This window comes from Mya arenaria, chromosome 6 (genome assembly GCF_026914265.1).
Source record: "Mya arenaria isolate MELC-2E11 chromosome 6, ASM2691426v1".
In the NCBI taxonomy this organism is placed as follows: domain Eukaryota; kingdom Metazoa; phylum Mollusca; class Bivalvia; order Myida; family Myidae; genus Mya; species Mya arenaria.
Genome location: NC_069127.1, coordinates 11,738,985 through 11,761,453, shown reverse-complemented (window position 1 = coordinate 11,761,453; position 22,469 = coordinate 11,738,985). Strand labels below are relative to the sequence as shown.

Here is a 22,469-nt window from a genome sequence, read left to right as displayed (position 1 = left end):
CTGCAATATACTATTATTTTCAATAATAGATTGGAAACTGTTTTGCAGCTCAAGGTCACTACAACCTTCACTTTTGACCCACTGACCTGGAAATCATTATGATTCATCTGGTGGTCATGTACACACTGCCTACCCAGTTTGAGGGGTTTCCCTGGGCACTAGCTTTTTCCGTTACAGATTGGATTTCAGTTCAAGGTCACAAGTACCTTGACCTTTGACCATATGACTTCAAAATGGTTATGGTAATGACCTTGATCACACAAATAGAACCAATTGGCAATACGAAATACGATTGGATTTTCATTTCAAGGTCACAGCGACCTTGACCTTTGACCTCAAAATGGTTATGCCAATGACCTATATCACACAATATAGAAACAATTGGCAATGCAAAACACTGACTGGGATTTTTCTCTCTGAAAATCTGACCTAGAGACCTAGTTTGTGACCTGAGGTACCCCATATTCATTTTTAAACGTTAAAGACAATATACAAATAAGTATTCAGACCAAATTTCATAACAATTGAAAGAAATTTATTGAATTTATGACAACCACCACTGCCCTGTTTTCGCCAGTCTATAACCCATACTTTTCATTGAAAATCTTGCTACATATCTGTAATTAAAAGGGTCATTACTCTGTGATTAAAATCATCAACCTGAATTTGCTCATAATATTTGCACATTGTCTGGTAAGCAAAGCTTCCAAATAAGTTTCATTGAATTCAAGCTGGTACTTACTGAGAAACAGACTCACTGGATGCGATGAACCTATATTAAATTAAAACAGGCATAACTAGGTGAAAAATCATCTGACCCAATAATAACATGCTCACCTCCTCTTGTCTACTACTTGCAATAAATTCAAGCTGGTTGTTGCTGAGAAATAGCGCTTAAACAAATAGTAGAACAAGCTGGTCCTACATCATACTCTATAGACATTAGAAGAGCCATAACTCTGAAACATCATTTAACAGGAACATAATTTGATAATATGCACATCACCTCTTGTTCACCTTCAAGATAAATAATTTAATGTAAAGAGAAACAAAATAGGAAAAGAAATAGTTAATGGTGTAATTTTATTGAAATATCATACCATCAAGTATAAAATAACATCGAGCAATTCTATGGCAAAATGCTGTCTATAGTTCATGTATGGCAATAATTTTTCACAACATTTTGCTAACACATGCTTCTTAAGTTCATTGTTCAATAAATCAAATAACCTACCATGGCTGGGCCCATAGCTGTAAACAAAGTGCATTAAAAAGCATGTCCATATTTGTTTTCAATAATTTATTAAATGGCATATGCTACCAGTACTTTGTGATGGTAACAGTGATACAACTTGGAATATAGGGCAAATTAAAGTGAGCTATATGAAGCTCACAATGCAGCAGAGTTATCAGTCAACAGGGTGTGTTCATAATATACCATTGCTCCACAAGTTCTGTAGAACACATGAAGGAGAAATGAGAGTGGGTATTAAAATTTTCATAGGAATGCTCGATGAAGTGAAAATATTTTATTTACTGTGAAATCATTAATATGCGTCGGACATAAATTTTTGCGGTTTTTATGGGTTTGGTTATCCATGAATTCAAAATCCCAACAAAAATTAGACCTTGAGTTCTCAAATTAAACTGCCTATGTAAAACAGTATAAAGTTTTTTGGTTTGCAAAAATCCTTAATTGACGATCAAAGGTTTCACTATTTTATATCAATGATGTGGGTGCATCTTTATTTATGACCCTTATTTTACCAATCAAGCGATAATTGACAAGGCTAACTGTGCTAATTAGCATATTGTCCAACTGTAGCAAGTATCTTAATCTTCCGTGACATAGTTCACAGATAGCACAAGATAGGCATAACCTGAATTTGAAGATGCTTTAGGATCACATTTATTTAATCGAATAATGAAAATCCTACCAACAAAATTGTGCTTTTTCGAAAACCCATGAAATTTCATGCTCACGAATATAAATGATTACACAGTATGTCATCATCCAATACTGAAATGAAACTAATATTTAAGGTTATCTACCCGTAACGATATCAATTGTTTCCATGAAACTTCGGATTTCATGCCGCTTGATTTAGGGAATTCGGATCGGAAAACATTTTGCTGTCATTTTCCTGCAATTTGATATTTTAAAATTGTATACAACTTCTACACAGATACACTATTTCTTAATACAAGTTTTTTTATCTTCCAAATAGATGTGTTTTAAAATTCCACTGAGTATGTCAAAGCATTTTGTAACCATTGATAACAACCGCCAAAAATTTGATTTACTTTTAACAATAGAATGATGTGACACATGCTTCTTTTGTAAGGCAAGGGCGCCAAGCAGCCTAGTTTTTATAGTTTAATGCCTGACTCACTTTTTTTTTTTATATATAATGATTTTACCGAAACCTTATATCAATTACCTACAACTGTCTTCTTTTAATGTTGGTAAAATATATTCAGATCAATTAAGCGCCTTATTATTTTAAGATATATCAAGATTTATACATTGACAATTATTCAAAGTGTATGCTGCATTTAATTTATGAAAGCTTTTTATCACTTCTAGAAATCTCAATTATTTCATCAAAAACGTGTATCATCAGTTACAGTAACATAAGTAATCTTTTCTGTCTCTATGGCAACTCCGCTGTCTCAATAAACTTGATTTCAACTTCATACTTTATTTAAGTTACCTGTATTACAGCTCAGTTATATAGTACTTTATAAACCTTATTGTGAATACTGGTTTTGACAGTAATTTAAAAGATCAATTAATATGAAATACTACATTCCAGAAGCAAAAGATGTTCATGATATAAAAACTGAATTGCTTTCTGAGAATTTTTTTTTAGTTCTAATTCCTCGCTGTTAGGGGTGGAATACCTTAAAACTGTTTTGTTAAGGCAGTTTTAAGTCACTGAAAGACTAATTCTAGGCTAACAGTAATGTCTTTAATAACATATGTTTCTACTATACATAAACATAAAGACTGAAACATTCCTTTCCTTCAAGTTGGTATGAGATGAGGCATATTGCTAGGAATGAAAACTATATAAGTGAGTAATCTTGTTAAAAAGTGATGAACAGGATCTTTTGGTCGTGCTTCAATAAAATCAACAGATAAAAAATCCCTTCACTGTCTGAATGAGTAAGAAATGGAAACATGTGACAAATTGAGTATGCCTGAATTCTGCTGACTGTACAAGTATTGAAAGTAATATATAACAATTGGCATTTTGCCTTCAACAAAAAACCTGCTCAAACTCTCCAGTTATAACATGGCCAAACTATTTGCTACAAGCGCTTGAAGAATCCAATCTTGATGGCCAATGAACACACATCAGATACCAGACCTGACTGGCCATAAGTAAAGCATTTTGATTGGCTATTACATGGTATCCCAGGACAACACCATTTCATTGGATGCCTCACCCTGAATCTTGCACCTGATTGGATAACTCAGATTTGGCACATAAAATCCTAACTCTGGTTAGAAATGATGCATGCTTGGAGCAAGGAACAACACCTGGAAGGAATCAATGTTTTAAGACATATAAATAAATAGATTAATATTGTCCTCGTCCCTTCTCATGTACTTGTGCTCTATTAACCACTCAATTTGTTCTTTTATAAGTTTCTTTGATGGTAAGAACATATTTTTCAGGATTTCTACAAGTTCAGTTTGAAGTGCTGCGTTGGTGATCTTTTTCCTCATCTTCATTATTTTCACTATTGCTTCCTGAAAAATATAAAAAATACTATCAATAAATGTTACAGCTATGTAACACAAACATAACACATAGTTTAAGACAGAGACAGCTACTGGTGTACATGTATTATTGATGCTGCTTGCAGATGCGAACAATCTGTTTTTCTGAGCTGGCCCCGATTTCTCACTTCATGTTAAGTCCCTTATAAAAAGAAATTTTCTTCCTGCTGTTTAAGCCTGTTTTTCTTTTGAGAACTTTCAAGAAATTGTGACCTGGTCTAAGCCAAAAATGAATTATTTTGAGGCAGATTTATTGGCCTTGGCTATAATGTTTATCATCACTGGTAACATTTGTACTAAGTTTTATGTGAATTTAGACAGGTTGTCAGTTATGACCGCTTGTAAGGTCAACGAAAAGTTTATTTCTGTGCATGATTCTGCTGCTGCCACCAACCATGTAAACACAACCGCACTCTAACAAGATTTTGTGAAAACAAACAAACTTAATATTATAAAATATGCATGATCTATAGACATCATGTAACAAACCTGTACACGGAGGATACGGAGCTGCATGATGCCCTCATTGTCCTCCTCCTTACTCTTTTCCGTTGAGAGCTGCAGTCGACCAATCAGGTTCAACTTCCCACGCTTTTGAACTTTCCCATTCTTACTGTAATGAGAACACAGCATTAAGTAACCACTCCGATATAATATAAATCAGTGTTCCCAATAACATAGTGCTGCATGTAAACACCACAGCTTAACTGTTGTATTTCCAGTCAAACAAGGGGAATAACTAAACAAACATCAAAGCCAGAGCTATGGGCCTTTCAGATTTTCTCAAACTCTTGCAACATGTGTACCAAAGTTCATTCATCCTTTATGGACAAGATTCAAGCTTTTGCACAATAAAAACCAAGCATAAAGGCTTGGCAATACTTTGAAAACATACAGACTATAAATAACTTCAATAGATCAAAACCTAAAATGCCTTCTTGACAGGAAAATTGAGATCACTGCATGAAAGTGCATTTTTGTGAAAATGATATGGGTTTTACTTCAAATCACAAAGGTTCAGTCTGTGGGGAAAGATATGACAGGAATGTGGAAAAGAAATACCACTATTGTGTGAACTTACATCAAAGCAAACTCCTGATTCACCCAGAATTCTGTCCCATCTGTAATGTCCTTGGGAGACTTCACCTCGCCCGGACACACAAGCACCTGTCGCCTGATCTTCGGGAATGCCACCAGCGACTGAAGGATTTCAAATGATACAAAATATATACTTAAAAAGCAGCCAATCCTTATATTACTAAAAACATAATATTTCGATAAAACATATAATTATCCATAAATGAAAATAAGTATAAACAGTTACAAAATTGATAAATGCCAAGTGTAATACCTAGTTTCCATGCATACGATTTGAAATACTCAAAACTATTTAAATATTAAAGACAGAAAATAAAACAGTCAAACAGATTTTTATGCTACACTAACCCAAAGAGTTCTTCTCAACTCTGCATCTGGCAGCTCTGTAGCTAGTTTCAGACTTTCGTAGGAGATTTTGTCTTTGGGCCTCTGGTTCCAGGCAAACAATACGCCCATCTGGAATGTGGTCACCTCCACATCATAGCGGCCAACATCATTATTGAACGTGATCTGTACAGGATAATAAATGTTCAAGTACATTTTCACTAAGTGTTTAAGAAACTATTTATTTTTTTAACAACAGTTCTTCAACAGTAAAGAAGGCCTTAATGGATTTAGTTAAATGGATCATTTAATGATATCTTTATTCAGTAAAACCTGAAGAATAGTTTTTCTCTAGTAAAATACTGACCTTAATCAAGTGTCTATGCACTCAAGAATCTCATTAAGCATATTTTGATGATAAAACCACATTAAAATGTTATAATTCAAGCCCTATCAGTTACTCACAATGCCATTTGACATAAGATGGTGCCACTGAAGCTTGCGGCCGCTGTGTTTTTGTCGGTAGAAGTCCTCCACCTGTGGGATGTAATCCTCCAGCTCCATCGGCAGTGAGACAGACAGACGGTCACTAGACCGCGCCCATGCACCGGCATTCAGGATCTTGATGTTGATAGAATCTAGCCAACAAAGCAATAGTTACAGGAAGCTCACAGACAATCAACGCATATTAGAACAACTATTAACAGGCAAATGACAAAGAATTTCCACTAAAATATACATTAAACATGAAATTATTGATTCAGTAGTGTCAGTGACGATTCTTCCATAATCATAGAAGTAGATAGAGCTTAGTTTATACAAAAACAACAGTAAGTTACATCCATGTTCCCATAATATTTTTCATCTTTTCTTCTAAGCACCTTGTAGATGAAAGAGCGCATGAAGATATATTAATATATATTTACTATTACAAGTAAAATTGTCCATACCAGCAATGTACTCATTGTTGTTCCTGTGTGCATCCTTGAACTCCACATTGAGGTCCTCGCTGACCTTGATATCCTGGAACATCCGTGCCAGCTTGTTCACGTAGTCTGCTGGCATACCAACCTCCTGCAAGGTCAGATAACAAGAACGATTAACAAGTCTGGCACACATGTTACTGGTAATATATGTTTCAAGTTGTACCTCCTAGTTTCCTTAATTTGACAATATATATATGAGGTTCATACCAGTAGCTTCGATTTATTAAGATATTATATCGGATATAATTTTTTATAATTCATCAAAGAATTAAAAACTATTTTTATATTAACACTATTAATCAGTAATTGAGACATTGTCTGCGAAAATGAGTCCTGCAGAGGTAAAAGTGGGATGATCATTTTTACAACGCATTGTGCCACATAAGTTGACAATCAGTGCTGTTAAGATTTTTGGTGAAAATGATATCAATTTAAATCTTATAGTCAAAACTTGTATTTCATTATACAATCGTGTGTTAAAATTTGATTTCTGATGATAATGTGAATGCCTCCACAGGACTCAATTTCGTAGACAATATCATATTTATTATACGAACTGCTAGTATAACCAACATACATACCCGGAGCCACTCTACCATGTTCTCCTCCTTCTCGTTGTCAGCTGAGGTGTCAAGGATGAGGCGTCGTGTGAGATGGGCTTTGTGGTAACGCATGAATACATCCTTGTTCTGTACATACTTCAGCACCAGCAACTGGACATAACACAAATGTAGGGGCATAATCATGACAGCAAAGTGGGTTAAACAAAGTTTAATGTGGCAAATAACATCACTGATCAACTAATAAATGTCTTGAATAAAAGTCCTTAATAGCTTATGAAATATAAAAGCAACATGCACTAAAGTAACTTTACATGTGATAAATCATATGTGAAACTTTTTCATCAACATTCATAGATCAATCACAACAAGAGTGCCAACTGTCACAAAATCGCTCGTCCTAATTTAGTTTTAGAGAGCGGACACAGTAAATACAGTTTTTGCTAAATCAAGTTTCATACCGCCAGAGTGACTCAGGTGACATGGCCAGTTATCGAATCGGACCAAGATATTATGCCCATTCATATTCTGACCAAATTTGGTGATGATAGGACAAATGCTTCTTAAGTTATTGTACAGACAAGACCAACTTTAGGTAATTTCTAGAAATAAAGGGCAATAGCTCTTGAGTGACTAAACTGGTATGGCTGGTGTTCTAAATTTGGTGATGATTTGACAAATGCTTCTAAAGTTATTGACGGCCAAGACTGATTTTAGGGAATTCTATAATAAAAGGGTGATTACTCTCAAGTGACTACAGCAATATGGCATGTTATCAAACTTGTTCAAGGATGTGCCAATACACATTCTAGCAAAATTTGGTAATGATTGGACAAAGGCTTCTCAAGTTATTGACCAGACAACATACAGGACACTGCCAGTGTGCACGCCGCAGGTAATACTATGAGAAGTCCCGTTCAATGAAAGGGCGTATAAAAACGACAGAACATTTAGTGAACCATTACAAAATGTACAAACCACATCTCTTAGTTTCTTTTCCACTTCTTCTGATGTGAGTTTTTTGCTGAGCGGTGTTTTTCTCAGAAGCATATCACAGTAGTTAGCCAGCAGCTCAGGGCACTTGGATTCTGGTTGGGTCTTTGTTCCCACACTGAAATATTCACTCAAAGGTTTTAACAATGTACGTGATTTTCATGATCATAGCACTATGTGATCGTACCCATAACTCGTAGCTAGAGCATTCTTACCTCAGCAACCACCTCAATTAAAATAGATAGATATACCTATACCTATCTGGTACTCTCTGCTAAAATACTGTTGCATGACAAATGGTTGAAAACACTTGATAGCAAACAGCTTAACACAATTCCATGTGTTTATCTCATTGTATCTCACTAGCCAGCACTGAGTTTGACTGTAAAAGCTCTTTTTTACCTGAACAAACTTTAAAAACCTTATGCATTTGATATTATATTCAAACACATGGATACAAGTAAGCACCATCATCATTTGTACAAAATCTTGAACATCTGCTACAAATGTTCAAAGTCAGGTGATTCTGAAATGCAGGACATCATTTTACATTACCCTTTATTTTTGATAGGTATCTCCAGTTTAAAGACACTTGTATCGTTGACCACGTTTTTGTAAGCCTTGTCCCTAGCTGTGAGGAACCTGGGGTCGTCGTTGAAAGCTTCGTGCACGAGAGCACTGAACCGGTTAAACAGCTCCAGCAGCTGTTCTACATACTTCTCCGAATCCTGCAAGATAGTAACAATCAATCATAACTTATATGTGATTGTCTGTCATCAAAAGCATTATCTGTAGAATACTATAGACTTTTTCAAATTCAGACATACTATTGTGATGATTTTTTGTTATTTATGGCCTTTTCCACAAGATTGGTAATTCTCTATGCCATGATGATAAAATTTGTTTCTGTATACAGGATATCTTTTCAAGTTATTTTTAATTCAGTTTGAACAGCAATGTGTTGTAAACACATATATTGGCAAAAATACAGCTGTGACTAATTTATCAGTCATGAAATCACAGCATAGGGTACTATACATGTGCAAATAGATGTTTACTACACCAAGAGTTGAATTTTTAGTGATTTTTGTCCCCACAATGATATGAGATAAACAAGAGATACATACAGAAGTAATGATGTCAGCAGCTGCGATCATGTCAGCAAGTCCCTGGTTTACCACATGAGCCTCTAGGTCGTGTAACATTGGCCCAATACCGTCAGGCACCCTGTCCATCAGTGTGAACATTAGACGTAATTCTGTAAACAGGTAATGATAGATGACATCAATATAAGTGAACCAGGCTGACAGTATGGGCCTTGAGGTCTTGTAACATCTGATCAATGTTGAAATTAAAACTAGCCCACAAGCCCTGCACTGGTAAAATGTCTTTCAGGCTTGCTCAAATTCTGAATTTTTTATAGCAGGGCTTGTTCAAGAATTTGATGCCAAGCAATAGTATAAGAATTCAATTAACATGAATATGAACTGCACCTCTGCAAGCTGTCATTGGAATATCACGTACGGTAACTATAGTTAGTTAGAAAATGAAAAAAGAAGAATTAATTCATAGGAGTACTGCTGCATGTCGTTAGTTTTAAAAAATTGTTATCAAATTAAAAAGAAGAAATGAATATTTTTTCAAATCATCTATGATATAATTAAAACCATGCATGGGATCTAGCTAAAGTGATTTCATAAAACATGTCTCTTCAATCGGTCACTTTCATTATAAACACTGTAGGGTCAAACTTGACCTGAAATATTTATAACATTTCTCCCTGTTTTTAGCATGATCCCTTAATTGCCCGTGGCAGTTATTACTTACTTTCGGTCTCATTGCTGCGGATCATTTGGGCACACTCCTGGAGGATCGTCTCCTTGAAGGCCGTCACCAGCACATTCACACAACACTCTGTCAGCTGTAGACAAACAATACATTCATTGTCACTACACTTGCATGAATGATTCAACACACCTTTAAAGGAAACAGCAATCCTGATTTGTTCTAATCCCCTAATTGAACTAGATGATTAAACCAAACTTTAAACTTAATTTTCCAAATCTATAATGAAGTAAGAGGTATTTGGTATTTTAAGTTTTCATTATAATTCATTACTATTAATGAATTCAGAAAGGCTTTCTGCCATTTTATTTTAAATTTTAACTTCATTATGCAAAAAAATAAAAATACAATGTAAATCTGTGTTGCATATGGAATGTTTTTTATCACAGAAAAAAACAATTGTTAATATGCTGACTTATAAAGATAATATTTATTCATGCATATTAATTAGATAAATTTTGACTCATAACCACTTTAAATAGCCGCCTCCTGCAAATTATAATTTGCATATCTTGTCAAAGTTAAGTCAATTTTAACAAAATAAATGTTTGTCCTCTCCTTTAATGTCTATAGCTGCTCAATTCTATCTTTCCCTTCAAAGAAAATGATATTGGAGGCTAAAATCTGATTTTGACACACCCAATTAGGGAAAGGCTTCTGTATAAACACGAATAATTGATAATGTAGATTGGTCCTACTTGTTTGGGTATACTTTACTATAATTCATGATTTAGAACTTCAACATCATATGCAATGTAGTATACCTTACATTACAAATATCCCTACAACACAAACTCTCTCATATTTGCCAGGCTCTTCATCCCTGAACTCACCGCAGTGACTGATGTACATCCCCATCCTGTCTCGAGGTATCTACGGGCCCGCCCCTCCTCCTCCTTCAACTTGGCATCTGCATAACGCATGTAGTTCTGAACGCCATTCGCCTGCAGATACTGGGGGGCCTACAACCAAACAAAAATGGGGCAGTGTTAACATCATCACAATACATTTACATGTACAACATAATTATTGATGTACTAATAAAGTAAATGACAGTTAAGTATAACTTTTTAGTGTACATACAATTAAATATAAAATTGAAACAACTTTTTAACTACTTTTACAAATAAATAACGATAACAAGCTACAAAAGGTCCTTATAAAGTTGTCAAGTAAGCAAACAAATGTAATATACCGGTACCTGTCTTTTAGTTTATTTTACCTTTAACTTGTAGAAAGACTTTGTAGCTTCTAAATAGGCTCTCTCAAAGTTTTCTCTGTAGATTTTTAATTTGTCTTCTATATCTGAACTGAGATTCACTGAAATGAGGCAAGAACACTGTTCAACATAACCAGTCATTATAGTTATTCACAAAGTAAATATTGAGTATACAAATAAATTAATAAATTATTCTCAATTAAAAACAGTCAACTAGCAAGACAGGACTTTTGAATTAAACCATGAACGGAATATTTTCAAAACTTTTTAATGAAAACAATGTCCCAACACTGCACTTTCACATTTTACATAGCATTCCTGGCCTCCCATACCATATGACTCCCGTACTCCAATGACAAGCTGTGAGTCGAACGCCTCGCCGTTTCTCTCCGCGTGCACAAGCTTCATGGCACTGTCCTGCAGCCGCTGCTTGATGTTTGAGAAGATTGACTGGTTCCAGCTGTCCAGCATCAACTACAAGGGAGAGATCACATATAAATCTATTACATCTACATTAACTGCCACAGAAATAAACAATGTTTACCAATGAAACCCGTTATAGAACCTTACTTCTGATGCATTTAAGGACATATATCACCAAATGAAGTAAGTTTTCAGGCATTTAAATTTTACATATACATTACAGTTTTGTTTAAGTTGCAGTTTGTGATGCTACATGCATCTGTCTTAAACTTTCCTGAAGATTTTAATAAGAGGATTTAAACTGGTACATTGTGTAATTGGGATTCATAGCATATATGTAGACAGATACTATTGGGGAGATTTTATGCAACATAAAAATCATAAACAAAATTAATCACTACATTGGAATTTGTCAGAATTAATGTTTTGGTAAAAAGGAATAGAGCTATAATTTTTGTTAACAGTTTTTTCTATCAAGTGGTAGGGTCACCGGAATCTTTCAAGAGGCCGAAATTACATCAATTATTTCTTTGTTTATTCGTTGACATTAACAAATTCAAAACAGAGAGTGTTACTTTACATTGCTTACAGCAAATCTAAATCATATGTATATGCATAACATTGCATATAAAACAACGGTATCATCAACAAGGGGGATTTGAAAATTATAATAATACTCTCACTCATTTCATAAATGAAATTCAAAAAACTGGTATAAGACTTACTTCAGTGAAAGCTCATTATAATGCTAAAAGAAGTACACTAAACTTCAACACAAAGCAGTGTTTTAAAGGCCGACAAATGTTTTGCTTACCTTCCTAACAATGCTTTCATCCCCCTGAGGCTTCTTCTGCATGGGTGTGTGAGTCTTGCTGGCCAGGGACGTCTCCAGCTGCATGAAGGGTTTGGGAAGGTAGTCACACTGTGTGAAAAATTTGCCCCATTCTGCTATGTAGGCCTTCAATAATGCAGAATCTTCCTGGTTGTGTAGCACCCTCTGCAAACACGCAGATAATGTTTGGGTAGCATTCATTCATACTGCATCCCTTTTGATTACTATTGAGAAATATTGATGTAGCTTTTACCTAATATAACCTGTTGTAATAGGTACTGTGGAAAACATATCTTTCAATTCAAACACTTAAATGTACAATATGTATAAGCTTGAGACAGTGCAAAATTCTGAATACATGTAACAATGCTTTTATACTCACACAAATACAGAAATGCAATGGTTATTAAAAATATCAACATTGGGCTGATTTTTCAGAACTTTTGTTTAAGTTAACATTTAACCGTTATCATAATTAACTTTCAAATCAGTAACTAAAACGTGAATTTCATGGACAAACTTGCAGTACTCCATACAAATGTTGGGACAATGTTCAGTTGTGCTTCTTTTTTCTACAGATATGAGCCGTCAAAAAATATTTCACCTTTAAAGTTTAAAACAATGCCCTTAACAAGGTTATAACTTCTGAACAATTCACCCAACTATTTTCAAACTTCCAGCATGACTTATTTGTGATATGGAGGGGCTTACAGTTTGAGCATGCTTGATAAACTCCAAGATGTCGTCTTGTAGAGCCTGGTAAACTTTCTGGGGCCCTTTGTCATCCCACAGACACACAGAATGCACAGCCCTGTAAAGTACAACTGAGCTTATCAACTCAAATTTATGTTTTTTTACAAAATGACTATGTTTATAAAAAACATCAGTAGTGGTACAATCCTAGATTATAACAAGTGCTGTCACAGTATGTGACTAATGCCCCCGAATGTGACATTGACCTATGAACAAGGTCAGTACATGAAGTTAAAGATCAAACAAATACATATGGCAAGTTATTTTAAATTGCCTCTGAACATAAAAAAATACCACCCATATTTGACAACCTACATTCGTATGTCCTTGTGTTCAGCATTCCATTGTGAATAAACACCTAATTGTGACCTTGACAAGGGAAAGTTACAGCCCGGACACGACAACCTATACTCTATGTCCTTATATGCAGCATTCCTATGTGAATAAACACTAAGTGTGACCTTGACCTTAGAGGTAGGGACAGGGGTCTTGCACGCGCCACGTCGTCTTGGTATGCCAAACACATTTGACAAGTTATTTTAAAATCTGTCCATACATGGGAAAGTTACAGCCCGGACAAGAGTTATTGAGCCGGACACATGGAAATAAAGTTAAGGAATAAAACAATCTTACAAACATTTCATATATAATTATCAGGGCTTCTAAAAACAGGCAATTTGCTGGTCTAGACCAATTTGCCGGTCTAGACTAATTTTGACCAAGCCTGCCGGTCTAGACCAATTTTGACCAAGCCAGACTGATTTCAGTTTCAAAAAGTGTCAAAAAAAAAATTTAATTATCATAAGTTAATATAATGACAAATTCAATACAAGCAAAGTATTAAACAGTTTAATGCATTTATATAATAAATGAGGTTGCCAGGATAAAAGTATAAACATTTTAATATTTATTTTTGATATTACAACTAGTGTAATAACACTTGACCTGATGTTTCAAATGAATAGAGTTGCAAAGTGTACGTTGAATAGCATGAGTTTATGTACTTAGTGCAATATATCACATAATTAGTATTTATAATATCATTTATGATATAAGAATATCAAATTTGTGGTCATTCAATACAAAATATACTCTTGGACAGGATGGCTCAGAGGTAGAGTGCCTGCCTCCCGACCAAAAGGTCAGGGGTTTGATCCCTATTTGGGGAACATTCATGTGGCCTCTCACATGGACATTACATATTGGCAAGTTTTACCTAAGAAGTGAAATTTAGAGTGATTAAATAAGCTCTTAGCTTTCTATATCATCAAGCTAAAATAATTTGGTACAAACTGCTATAAAAAAATTGATGAACACTCACCAAGGCTCTTTAAATTTAAAAACTCACCAAAAAAGATCATGCCACTCTGATCGTGTGACTGGTTCTTGTCGAAGTAATTTCAATACAGATGGCCTCATTGATGGCCATTTCTCTTCAAACTGAGACTGACCTTGCTGTAAAAAGAAACAGACGAATTGAAACTTATTCCATGCACAACGCTTCTTTCAGTAAACAGCTTTATACAAGAATTTAAGGCATCAACTTTATCCTTTATATTAAAGTGTACATAATTTAAAATGACAGGCACCCAACGATTTAATAGCCAACAAATTTGATTTGTGGATTTTTTTTGTTAAGGCAATCAGATCATGTTTACAAAAAAGAATAAGCAATGATGTCACAGTATTTTCACTATATAAAGGTTAATTTCTTTTGTTGGAGAGACTGGGAGATAAGAGTTATATGAATGAGGCCACAATGAGATATCCTTGGGTTGTTCAAACTGTTTGGTTCTGTAGCATATATATACATATATGTGGTCAGTAAGTTTCGATGACTTAAAAAGGTAGTATGGTAGTGCTTTTTAACCATATGTTTGGTAAAGGAATTTATTTCATACCTTTCAGTTTTGTATTTAAAATAAACTTTATCATACAATTATTCAGTAATGTAATATGGTATTTTGCATTAGTGTATTATCTTGAAAAACAGCTAAACATACTTGCACACTGTTGTCAGACAAAACATCATTGGGGCATGAGAATTGAAGAGATTGGCATAATAGGGAATTATATGTTTTTTCAAATATCAACTGTCAGAAATTTGTTGAGAAAACAAGTAGTCCAAATAATTGTATGTTTTCGGACTTTTGTTACGATTTTTGATATGGCAAATCCTTCACGTTGTTTAGTATCAAAAGTGGGTAGTTATTCCGATCGGGATTCCGGTTAAAGCATTTAGCATCTAAAAAATATCATAAAAACAAGAAATATTACCAGATTACGTTATTTTATATCAGTTCCATCCATACATAAAAATGTCATATCCTACTAATAATTATGAGTTTGATGTGTTTTTTTCATTTCTTGCTGTCAAAACATATTGATTTATACATGACGGGCACCTGCCAGGCATCAAGGCACAGTTTTTAAACAATCGGAACATTTCGGCCATGGCCGAGCTGTTACGTTTGTATTTACGAGGTCTATCTCGAAAACTGTCGGAGGTGGCCGAATTATTACGATTAGGTCAAGTTCTTCCGCTAGGCAGAATTGTTGTCTGTGTTAGTCAACTTTCGTTTTATTGGAAAGGTAAATAATGTGTTTTAATGCTTTAAGTGCTTGTTTTGTGCAAAATAATATTCACTTACATGGTAAAATATGAATATAAACCTTAAAACCATAAAATACTCAACTTAATACAATTTCAATATTTTTCAAAACAACCCTGGTTTTTGCACAAACCCGTTTAGACGTTAGGGATTGGAAGAATCCCGTTTAACACGTCTATTATTTCAGACTAAGAAAACAAGGTGAAACAACTTTTTTCAAATAAAACCATTGTGCAATTTTTGAAAAAGCATGAAAAATGTTTCCAATAAATAAGATTTGATTAACTGATCACTAACATTGTTGATATTTAGTAGATTTTATTTTAATCAGTTAATTCAGCACTTTCCTGAATCTGTTTATCCTTATTTGGACAGTCTAATTCTAAATACTAACAATCATCTAAGCAACCACGCAAATATTAAGACAAAAGTGTTTTATTTTAAACTAATTGTATGCAATTTATTTTAGAAAAAAAAACGTTACGTCCTATTACTATTTTTAGTCTTTGTTTACTATATGTAGAATAAATGTTACCCCACCCTCTGATGCCCCAAAATAATCAATTCATTCCTTTTTTTATATGACATATTGTATTCTTTTGGATGTATTTATAACAAATATTAAATCATTATTCAATTATAAGGCGCCACACAGAGAAATTGTCATTAAAACTTTACTTTTAACAACAAAAAATACCTTCAGCATTTTGACAACTTTTGGCTATGCTTGATTTCACTTGCTATTTTTTTCTTTTAATCGATTTAAATTGTAGCGCTATTAAAACTGTGTCAATAACATCAAGTATTAAAACACCATAAACACTCAAAGAGGTTATGGGCAATTATAAATAACTGTGTTCTTTATATTTTTCTTCATTATCAACTCATTTTGTGTAAGAGTCAATCAAGCTTTTGTAAACAGGCAAAACGTTCCCGAAAGAAACGGTCCCAAAATGATAGTCGGCTGGTACCGAACATAGATTGCAACCCCGGAACACTACATTACTCAATGAAGCAGATCGTATAGTGTACCAAGCTTATTCGACAACGCGATCCGAGAAGTATAATTTATTAATATGTCGGCATGATACGAGTAAAGAACATGGGCCATGCATAGCCTTGCTATTGCCAGTCTTTATTATGTTAAATTAAAAATTAAAGTATATGTTTAATTTTGCACATGTATGGCAGACACCAGAAAGTACTTTCTTCGACTAAACAGGGATCGGAGGGTATTGGGCTTATATTATACCAATATACGTGTCCTTACGGTCAGATCCTGGATCTACACAAATTATGCTCTTCTTCGTCCCTTCGTCTTCTTCGTGATATCGTAAAATGATATGTACAACAAAATGAATCAACTTAATGTATGAATACCCCGCCTGTAGGTTTTAACCATGCTGTTTGATGTCTTTAATGTTCAAAATATTTTTTTGTTGTATGTTTATATATTCTGAATGAAGCTAGGTAATATGAATTTGCCTTTTTTTTCAACGATATTTTTTTTCTATAGTATTCATATAGATTTGACAAAATACGGTATCACTAAAATATACCAACGTCCGAGCTCCTTTCACTTGTTTGATGAAAGAAAAAAAACTTCTCCAAAATCTTATTTCAGTACCGTTTTTCATGAACGCCAAATTTCACCCGTGAATTATAAAACGACAAGTCATCTTTTGTTCTATAGTATTCATATAGATTTGACAAAATACGGTATCACTAATATATACAAACGTCCGAGCTCCTCTCACTTGTTTGATGAAAGCAAAAGAACTTCTCCAAAGTCGTATTTCAGTTCCGTTTTTTTATGAACGCCAAATTTCACCCGTGAATTATAAAACGATAAGTCACAGTTTCAATGTAGTGGACGAAGCTGTGACACTCATCGACTTAGGGGCGCGCATGATAATTCAACAAATATTCAGTTGCGGGTTTCCGGACTTGCAATCAATTTCAATGTCATTTTGAACATGTTGAATTACGTTTAAAACAATTCTCTTTTGGCCAAAGTGTCCGCACGGCGATAAACCCCCGACAATACTGACGACGACGACAACAATGATTTATGACAATAGTTTGTTTTTTTTAAAACCCACATGGACAAGCTGAATTGAATGAGAAATGGAAGATACAATGATTGAAAATATTTATTTTCAAATGAATCGTTTTAACATATGTAAATGGAATTTGAAATGTGATACATATACTGTCATCGTATATCCGCCGTAAAAATATCCGGATACACGATGAACAACAAAAAACATGTCTGAAAAAGCAATTATAAATTACAAATTATGGCGTCACAACGAACTTTATTGAATCAGTGCACCGAAAGGGTATTGTGTGTCGAGGTGTCCACCAGGATGACGTTAGTCTCAGTGTTCGGTAATTTTCTGGGAGAAAGTCGACTTCAGAGATCGGTCGAGGGTTTTCGCGCGTCGATGTTGTCGAGTTCCCTTTTGAGTTGACACGCGGCACACAATGTACAGCATGTCGTCATCACACAATCCCTGCAGATAGTCCCCTGAAACGACATCGACACTATTTATAATTATCATGTTATACATTCCGGTTTAAAGCTGCACTCTCACAGATTAATGATCAGTTTTGACTTTTATTTTGTTGTTTTTGTCACAGAATGAGCTGATTTTGGCATCAATTTAATCAATTCAGTTATAAAAAAAATCACAAAATAACAGATCTCAATTGTTTCGAAAACTGCCGAAGAACTCATTTTTCTTGAAGCATTTGTAACGTCTTTAACCATAAAACACCACTTTTCGAACGTAAATATATAAAACTCATCTTTTGTCAGCAGTCTATCACTGGTGTCCAGGCATTAACGTAACAATTGGTTCATTCGAAGACAGAAAATAACAAGTGGTCAAAACGGTCAATCAGTGAGAGTGTAGCTTTAATATAACCATCACGTATTTTTCTGTATTCACATGCGCAACATTACAATAACAGTCCGCATGTTTGTAAACAATTTTATTTGATAACTAAAATTACTTAATTGGTAATATTCCAGCAAATCACGCGTTTATTTCTTTTTCCGATAAAAAAAGAGTTGATAAAAGTAGTTCATTTGCCATATAAATCATAAGAGGGAAACGTGATATTTCCTTTTGATTTCATAAAAAAAAACATTCTAAAAAAGTTTGTCACTTTCTGTATTCAAACAGACATTACATTTATGCAATGCATGCAGCGCGGGGATGGCATTACTTCATCAGTTTGTGGTATTCGGTTCATCATCAGCGCAAATGAAATTTGGTTATTATTATTGGATATAAAAATAACCTGGACAGTAGTCCGTCCTGGGAATTTGTTAGTAAGCTTGCTCACTATAAATTGCCTGGACTCGTTGAATACATCTGTGTGTTATATGACGACTCGTGACAGATCTATTTCCTCTTGATTTCATAAAAAAACATTCTCAAAACGTCCATCGCTTCCATTTATTCAGTAACCAAATATTACCTTTATACAGGGCATGAAACGCGGGAAATGTCATTGTTCTGTGGGTTTGTTTTTTTGGTATTCGGCTCATCATCAGAGCAGGTAAAACAGGTAGGTCTTTATCATGTTCACGTTGTTCATGATTTTTTTACAGGAACATACTGTATTACACGACGACTCGTGACAGATCCTCTCTCAATAGAAGCTGATTCTTAGGTCAGTTGATCAAAGGCCATATCTTTTTTAGGCAGAGTTATGGAACTTAAAACACGTGTGTGTGTGTGTGTGTGTGTGTGCGTGTGCGTGTGCGTGTGCGTGCGTACACGTACTAAGCTTTATCTCAACTTAAGTTATCGTTCAAGGTTGATCATTTAAAGAGGTTTTAGCTCGCTACATGAACCCTCGACTCAAACTTATTAAAAACGACAAGCTAAACTATTTTCATGAACGTTCCGTCGCGGTTACCAATGAAATACTCTTGAAAGCGTAAAATACAATACCGTATCGTTTAGTAATAAACAGGCAAGGCACTGAGTATTGAATATATGCGTACGAACCTTAATCCTGTTGGCAGCCCGGACCTGGACGCGCATGGGAAAGAGGGCGTTAGGGACGAGGAAGGGCATACAACAAAATTCATCCATCCGGGTAGCCATCGTCATCATCATGCACGGGAAACAACACATGGCGCACAGACCTGTGGCGGCGAAGAAGTACACGTTTGCGGGTTATAAAAAGTTACTGTATGCATTTTTGGTGGACCATATGATATTGTACAAAAATAATACAGAAACTACAATAAGTGCCTACCTAAATTACTTTATACTGGATAAAGTAATAAGATACTTATTTAGCACATTCACGACCTTTGCAACAACGACTAGTACCGTTCTATAATGATTTTGTCAACTTGTGATCCAACTGAGGAACTGATAAAAAGGATTTCTTAAAGCTATCCGATTTGTTTTCCAAAATTACGTTATTTTCCACGCAACTGTTTTCATGCGTTTACCATGTAAGATTTTTCTCCCAACCTAGATAAGTAGATGAAAATATTTTGCCATGCTAGAAATCCTTATATTACCAGGGGGCAAAGATAAACTGAACCCCGTATGTAAAAAAAAAATGAATTAAAACAATCTACATATATTCTGTTTAACTGAGGTGTGAGCAAAAGAACTTCCATGGCCGCTCGTGTAAGATAGGTTCATCCGTGTTCATCGGAAACTTGGTAAACCTCGTTTCCGCAAAACACCATACGCCCCAGTTGGTATTTACCTATGTTACGCTCTCGGTCACGGAATGTACTTATAATCATAGTATAATTGACTTACATCCGCTAACGTCCTCCATGCAGGCGCATATCTGGGTGGACCAGGGCCGCTTCCTGGCGCCGGGACCACCTGCGTTCACAACTACATTCGTCGATTGCACGGTCGAAGGCTGAAATTATAGGTTAACACCAGACCAATCACTTTCGGACGGTTAACCGTCAACGTGCTAAATGTTCGGAGTGGAATACTTCACGAATTCTGACTCACAGGTGATGAATCGAGTAAATACATACAATAAAGAGGTTTCGGAAGAAGACGAAAAAAAAATCGGAGAATATTATATGTAAATCAACAGCTGAATGGGTTCCGGTTTAGATACATGGGTTATCTGCACATAAAACAATGCTGCCTTTGTCATCAAATCAAATCACTCCCGCGCGCACACACACACGCGCGCACACGCACACACGCATATAGAGTGCATTTCTACAATAATCAAAAACAGAAAACCACCCCAAAAGTACAGCTTGTTAATGATGAATGTACCTGGTTAATAACGGGTGGATACCCGGGGTGTCCTGAGTGGTATCCGGGATGTCCCCCGTGGGCTGGGTATCCCCCGGGCTGAGAGAAATCTGGCGCATATTTTTCGCTGCTCCTCTGCATTGTGTTCACGTGTGTTGGAAGTAGAAATATTTCCAAGAGCTTTTTTTCGTTTATAGGTTAGCCGGTTCTGATATATTTTTCAACTGATAGAGATTTTTCAGCTAGCCATGTATAATATGTATTGGTATGTGTATTGAGATATTATACTTGCACCCGCGAGATTGAAATCACGTCACAGTCGATGTCACAAAGTAGTAAAATCCACGAAGTTAACTGAATAGTTGGATCCAATTTTAATAATGTTCTGTCGGGGTGTATTTCCATCTTGAAGAAAGACAGTACAAGTCTTTCCCCTGAAGTTGAAAATGGTCAAACAGTTGCATTCGAAATTTCTTTTCAATATTAAATATCAAATTACATTTTTAATTTTCATATGATATATTATTATGTTGTTTGTCATTATTTTCTGGCTTCTTTTATGTTAAAGATGCCGATAAGTTAGTTTCGTTACATGTGATAGCGATACGTAACGTAAGCTTCTCCCCCACCTTGCACGTGAGAACTCCAACACCAATCAGTGTTTTCATTTGTAAAGCATTCTTGGAATTTGGGGTAAATGTAATGAAAAGAGAATACATATCTTTATTGATAATATGTGTACATGCACGACAAAATGCCATGTCGGTTGGTTGTGAGGTTTAATTTGAATAGCAATACTAATTTCCCACGTGCGAGTATAGGTGGCGGGGATGGTGATTTGTTTTCAATATAACTTCAAGACTAATTTTGAAGGGGAATGTTTTCTGATCAGGACTAAAAGAAAGCAGACATAGTTCACCAGCTTACCAAGTTTGAGGAACGTTGATTCAAGCATTCTTCAGTTATTGAAAGAAGTCGGATTTTCAGCTCAAGGTCAACACGTTCTTGAATTAAGCAGAATGACGTTAAACTGGTTAGGGTGCTGGTCATGTTGAGGGACCTCTACCAAGTTCGAGGTCTCTAGGCTTAAGCGTTTTTCAATTACTGTTAGGAGACTATGTATTTTCAGGTTACAGTCACAACGGCCTTAAACATTGGCCCACTAACCTAAATAAGTTACACCTGCTGGTCATGACCAAACTGCCTACAAAGTTTGAAGTCCTTAGGTCATAGATTGACCGGAAACTGTTTTCAGCTTACAGTCAACACCAACTTGACCTTTGATCCTCTGACCTAAAAAATATGGTTCGTTTGCTGGTCATGATCAATTATATTTAAAGTTTGAAGTCTCTGAGCCAAAGCGCTCCACAGATATAAGATGTAAACCGATTATCAACTTCAGCAAACTCTGTTGTCTGTACACATACCAGTCTTGTCACTGTCTCCAAATCGGCGATGTTCAGCTGGAATTTGTATTGTTGCTTCTTTAATATTGCCTTTCTATTTATAAAATCCTTAGAAATGAACATTTCTAGACTACATATAAAACGTTTTCTTCCAGTGCATATACGATAAGCTGTTCTTTCATCGAAAGATTCTATTAATTTAAACTGTGACGTGCTCGTCTAACCACGAGAGGCGTTAATTCACTCAACACGACAGGCAACTTCTCTGACCCCCTAAATTGGGTTGGTCAATGTGTGTGGAGTCCGAAGGACTTAACGCGTACTTTGACCAATCCAATTGCGTTTATATCCCCGATAATGA

At 35.2% G+C, this 22,469-nt stretch overlaps 2 protein-coding genes across 2 annotated transcripts; both read right to left on the bottom strand.

Annotated features, from left to right (window-relative positions):
* Window positions 1-1,069: 1,069 nt before the first annotated feature.
* LOC128239376 (cullin-5-like) lies at window positions 1,070-16,338 on the bottom strand. Its single transcript, XM_052955999.1, has 18 exons — window positions 16,133-16,338; window positions 14,172-14,278; window positions 12,782-12,881; window positions 12,053-12,235; window positions 11,148-11,289; window positions 10,819-10,916; window positions 10,430-10,558; window positions 9,579-9,672; window positions 8,879-9,009; window positions 8,307-8,479; window positions 7,737-7,869; window positions 6,780-6,911; window positions 6,163-6,286; window positions 5,678-5,850; window positions 5,237-5,398; window positions 4,872-4,990; window positions 4,280-4,403; window positions 1,070-3,760 (listed from the first exon to the last, which is right to left on the bottom strand). The coding sequence occupies exons 1-18, from the start codon at window positions 16,139-16,141 to the stop codon at window positions 3,566-3,568; spliced, it is 2,328 nt and encodes a 775-aa protein (XP_052811959.1). The 5' UTR covers window positions 16,142-16,338; the 3' UTR covers window positions 1,070-3,565.
* A 1,237-nt stretch (window positions 16,339-17,575) lies between these two features.
* LOC128239350 (placenta-specific gene 8 protein-like) lies at window positions 17,576-20,389 on the bottom strand. Its single transcript, XM_052955969.1, has 3 exons — window positions 20,238-20,389; window positions 19,461-19,600; window positions 17,576-17,965 (listed from the first exon to the last, which is right to left on the bottom strand). The coding sequence occupies exons 1-3, from the start codon at window positions 20,254-20,256 to the stop codon at window positions 17,852-17,854; spliced, it is 273 nt and encodes a 90-aa protein (XP_052811929.1). The 5' UTR covers window positions 20,257-20,389; the 3' UTR covers window positions 17,576-17,851.
* Between the last annotated feature and the right edge of the window lie 2,080 nt (window positions 20,390-22,469).

What these genes read in the sequence shown, in the direction of transcription:
- LOC128239376 (XM_052955999.1), bottom strand. An exon ending in ATGAAAGCATTGTTAGGAAG is followed by an intron (nt 11,290 to 12,052) that starts GTAAGCAAAACA and finishes TCTCCCTTGTAG; the next exon opens with TTGATGCTGGACAGCTGGAA. An exon ending in CCGCAGCAATGAGACCGAAA is followed by an intron (nt 9,010 to 9,578) that starts GTAAGTAATAAC and finishes ACCTGTTTACAG; the next exon opens with AATTACGTCTAATGTTCACA.
- LOC128239350 (XM_052955969.1), bottom strand. An exon ending in GGGCTGCCAACAGGATTAAG is followed by an intron (nt 17,966 to 19,460) that starts GTTCGTACGCAT and finishes ATGTCGTTTCAG; the next exon opens with GGGACTATCTGCAGGGATTG.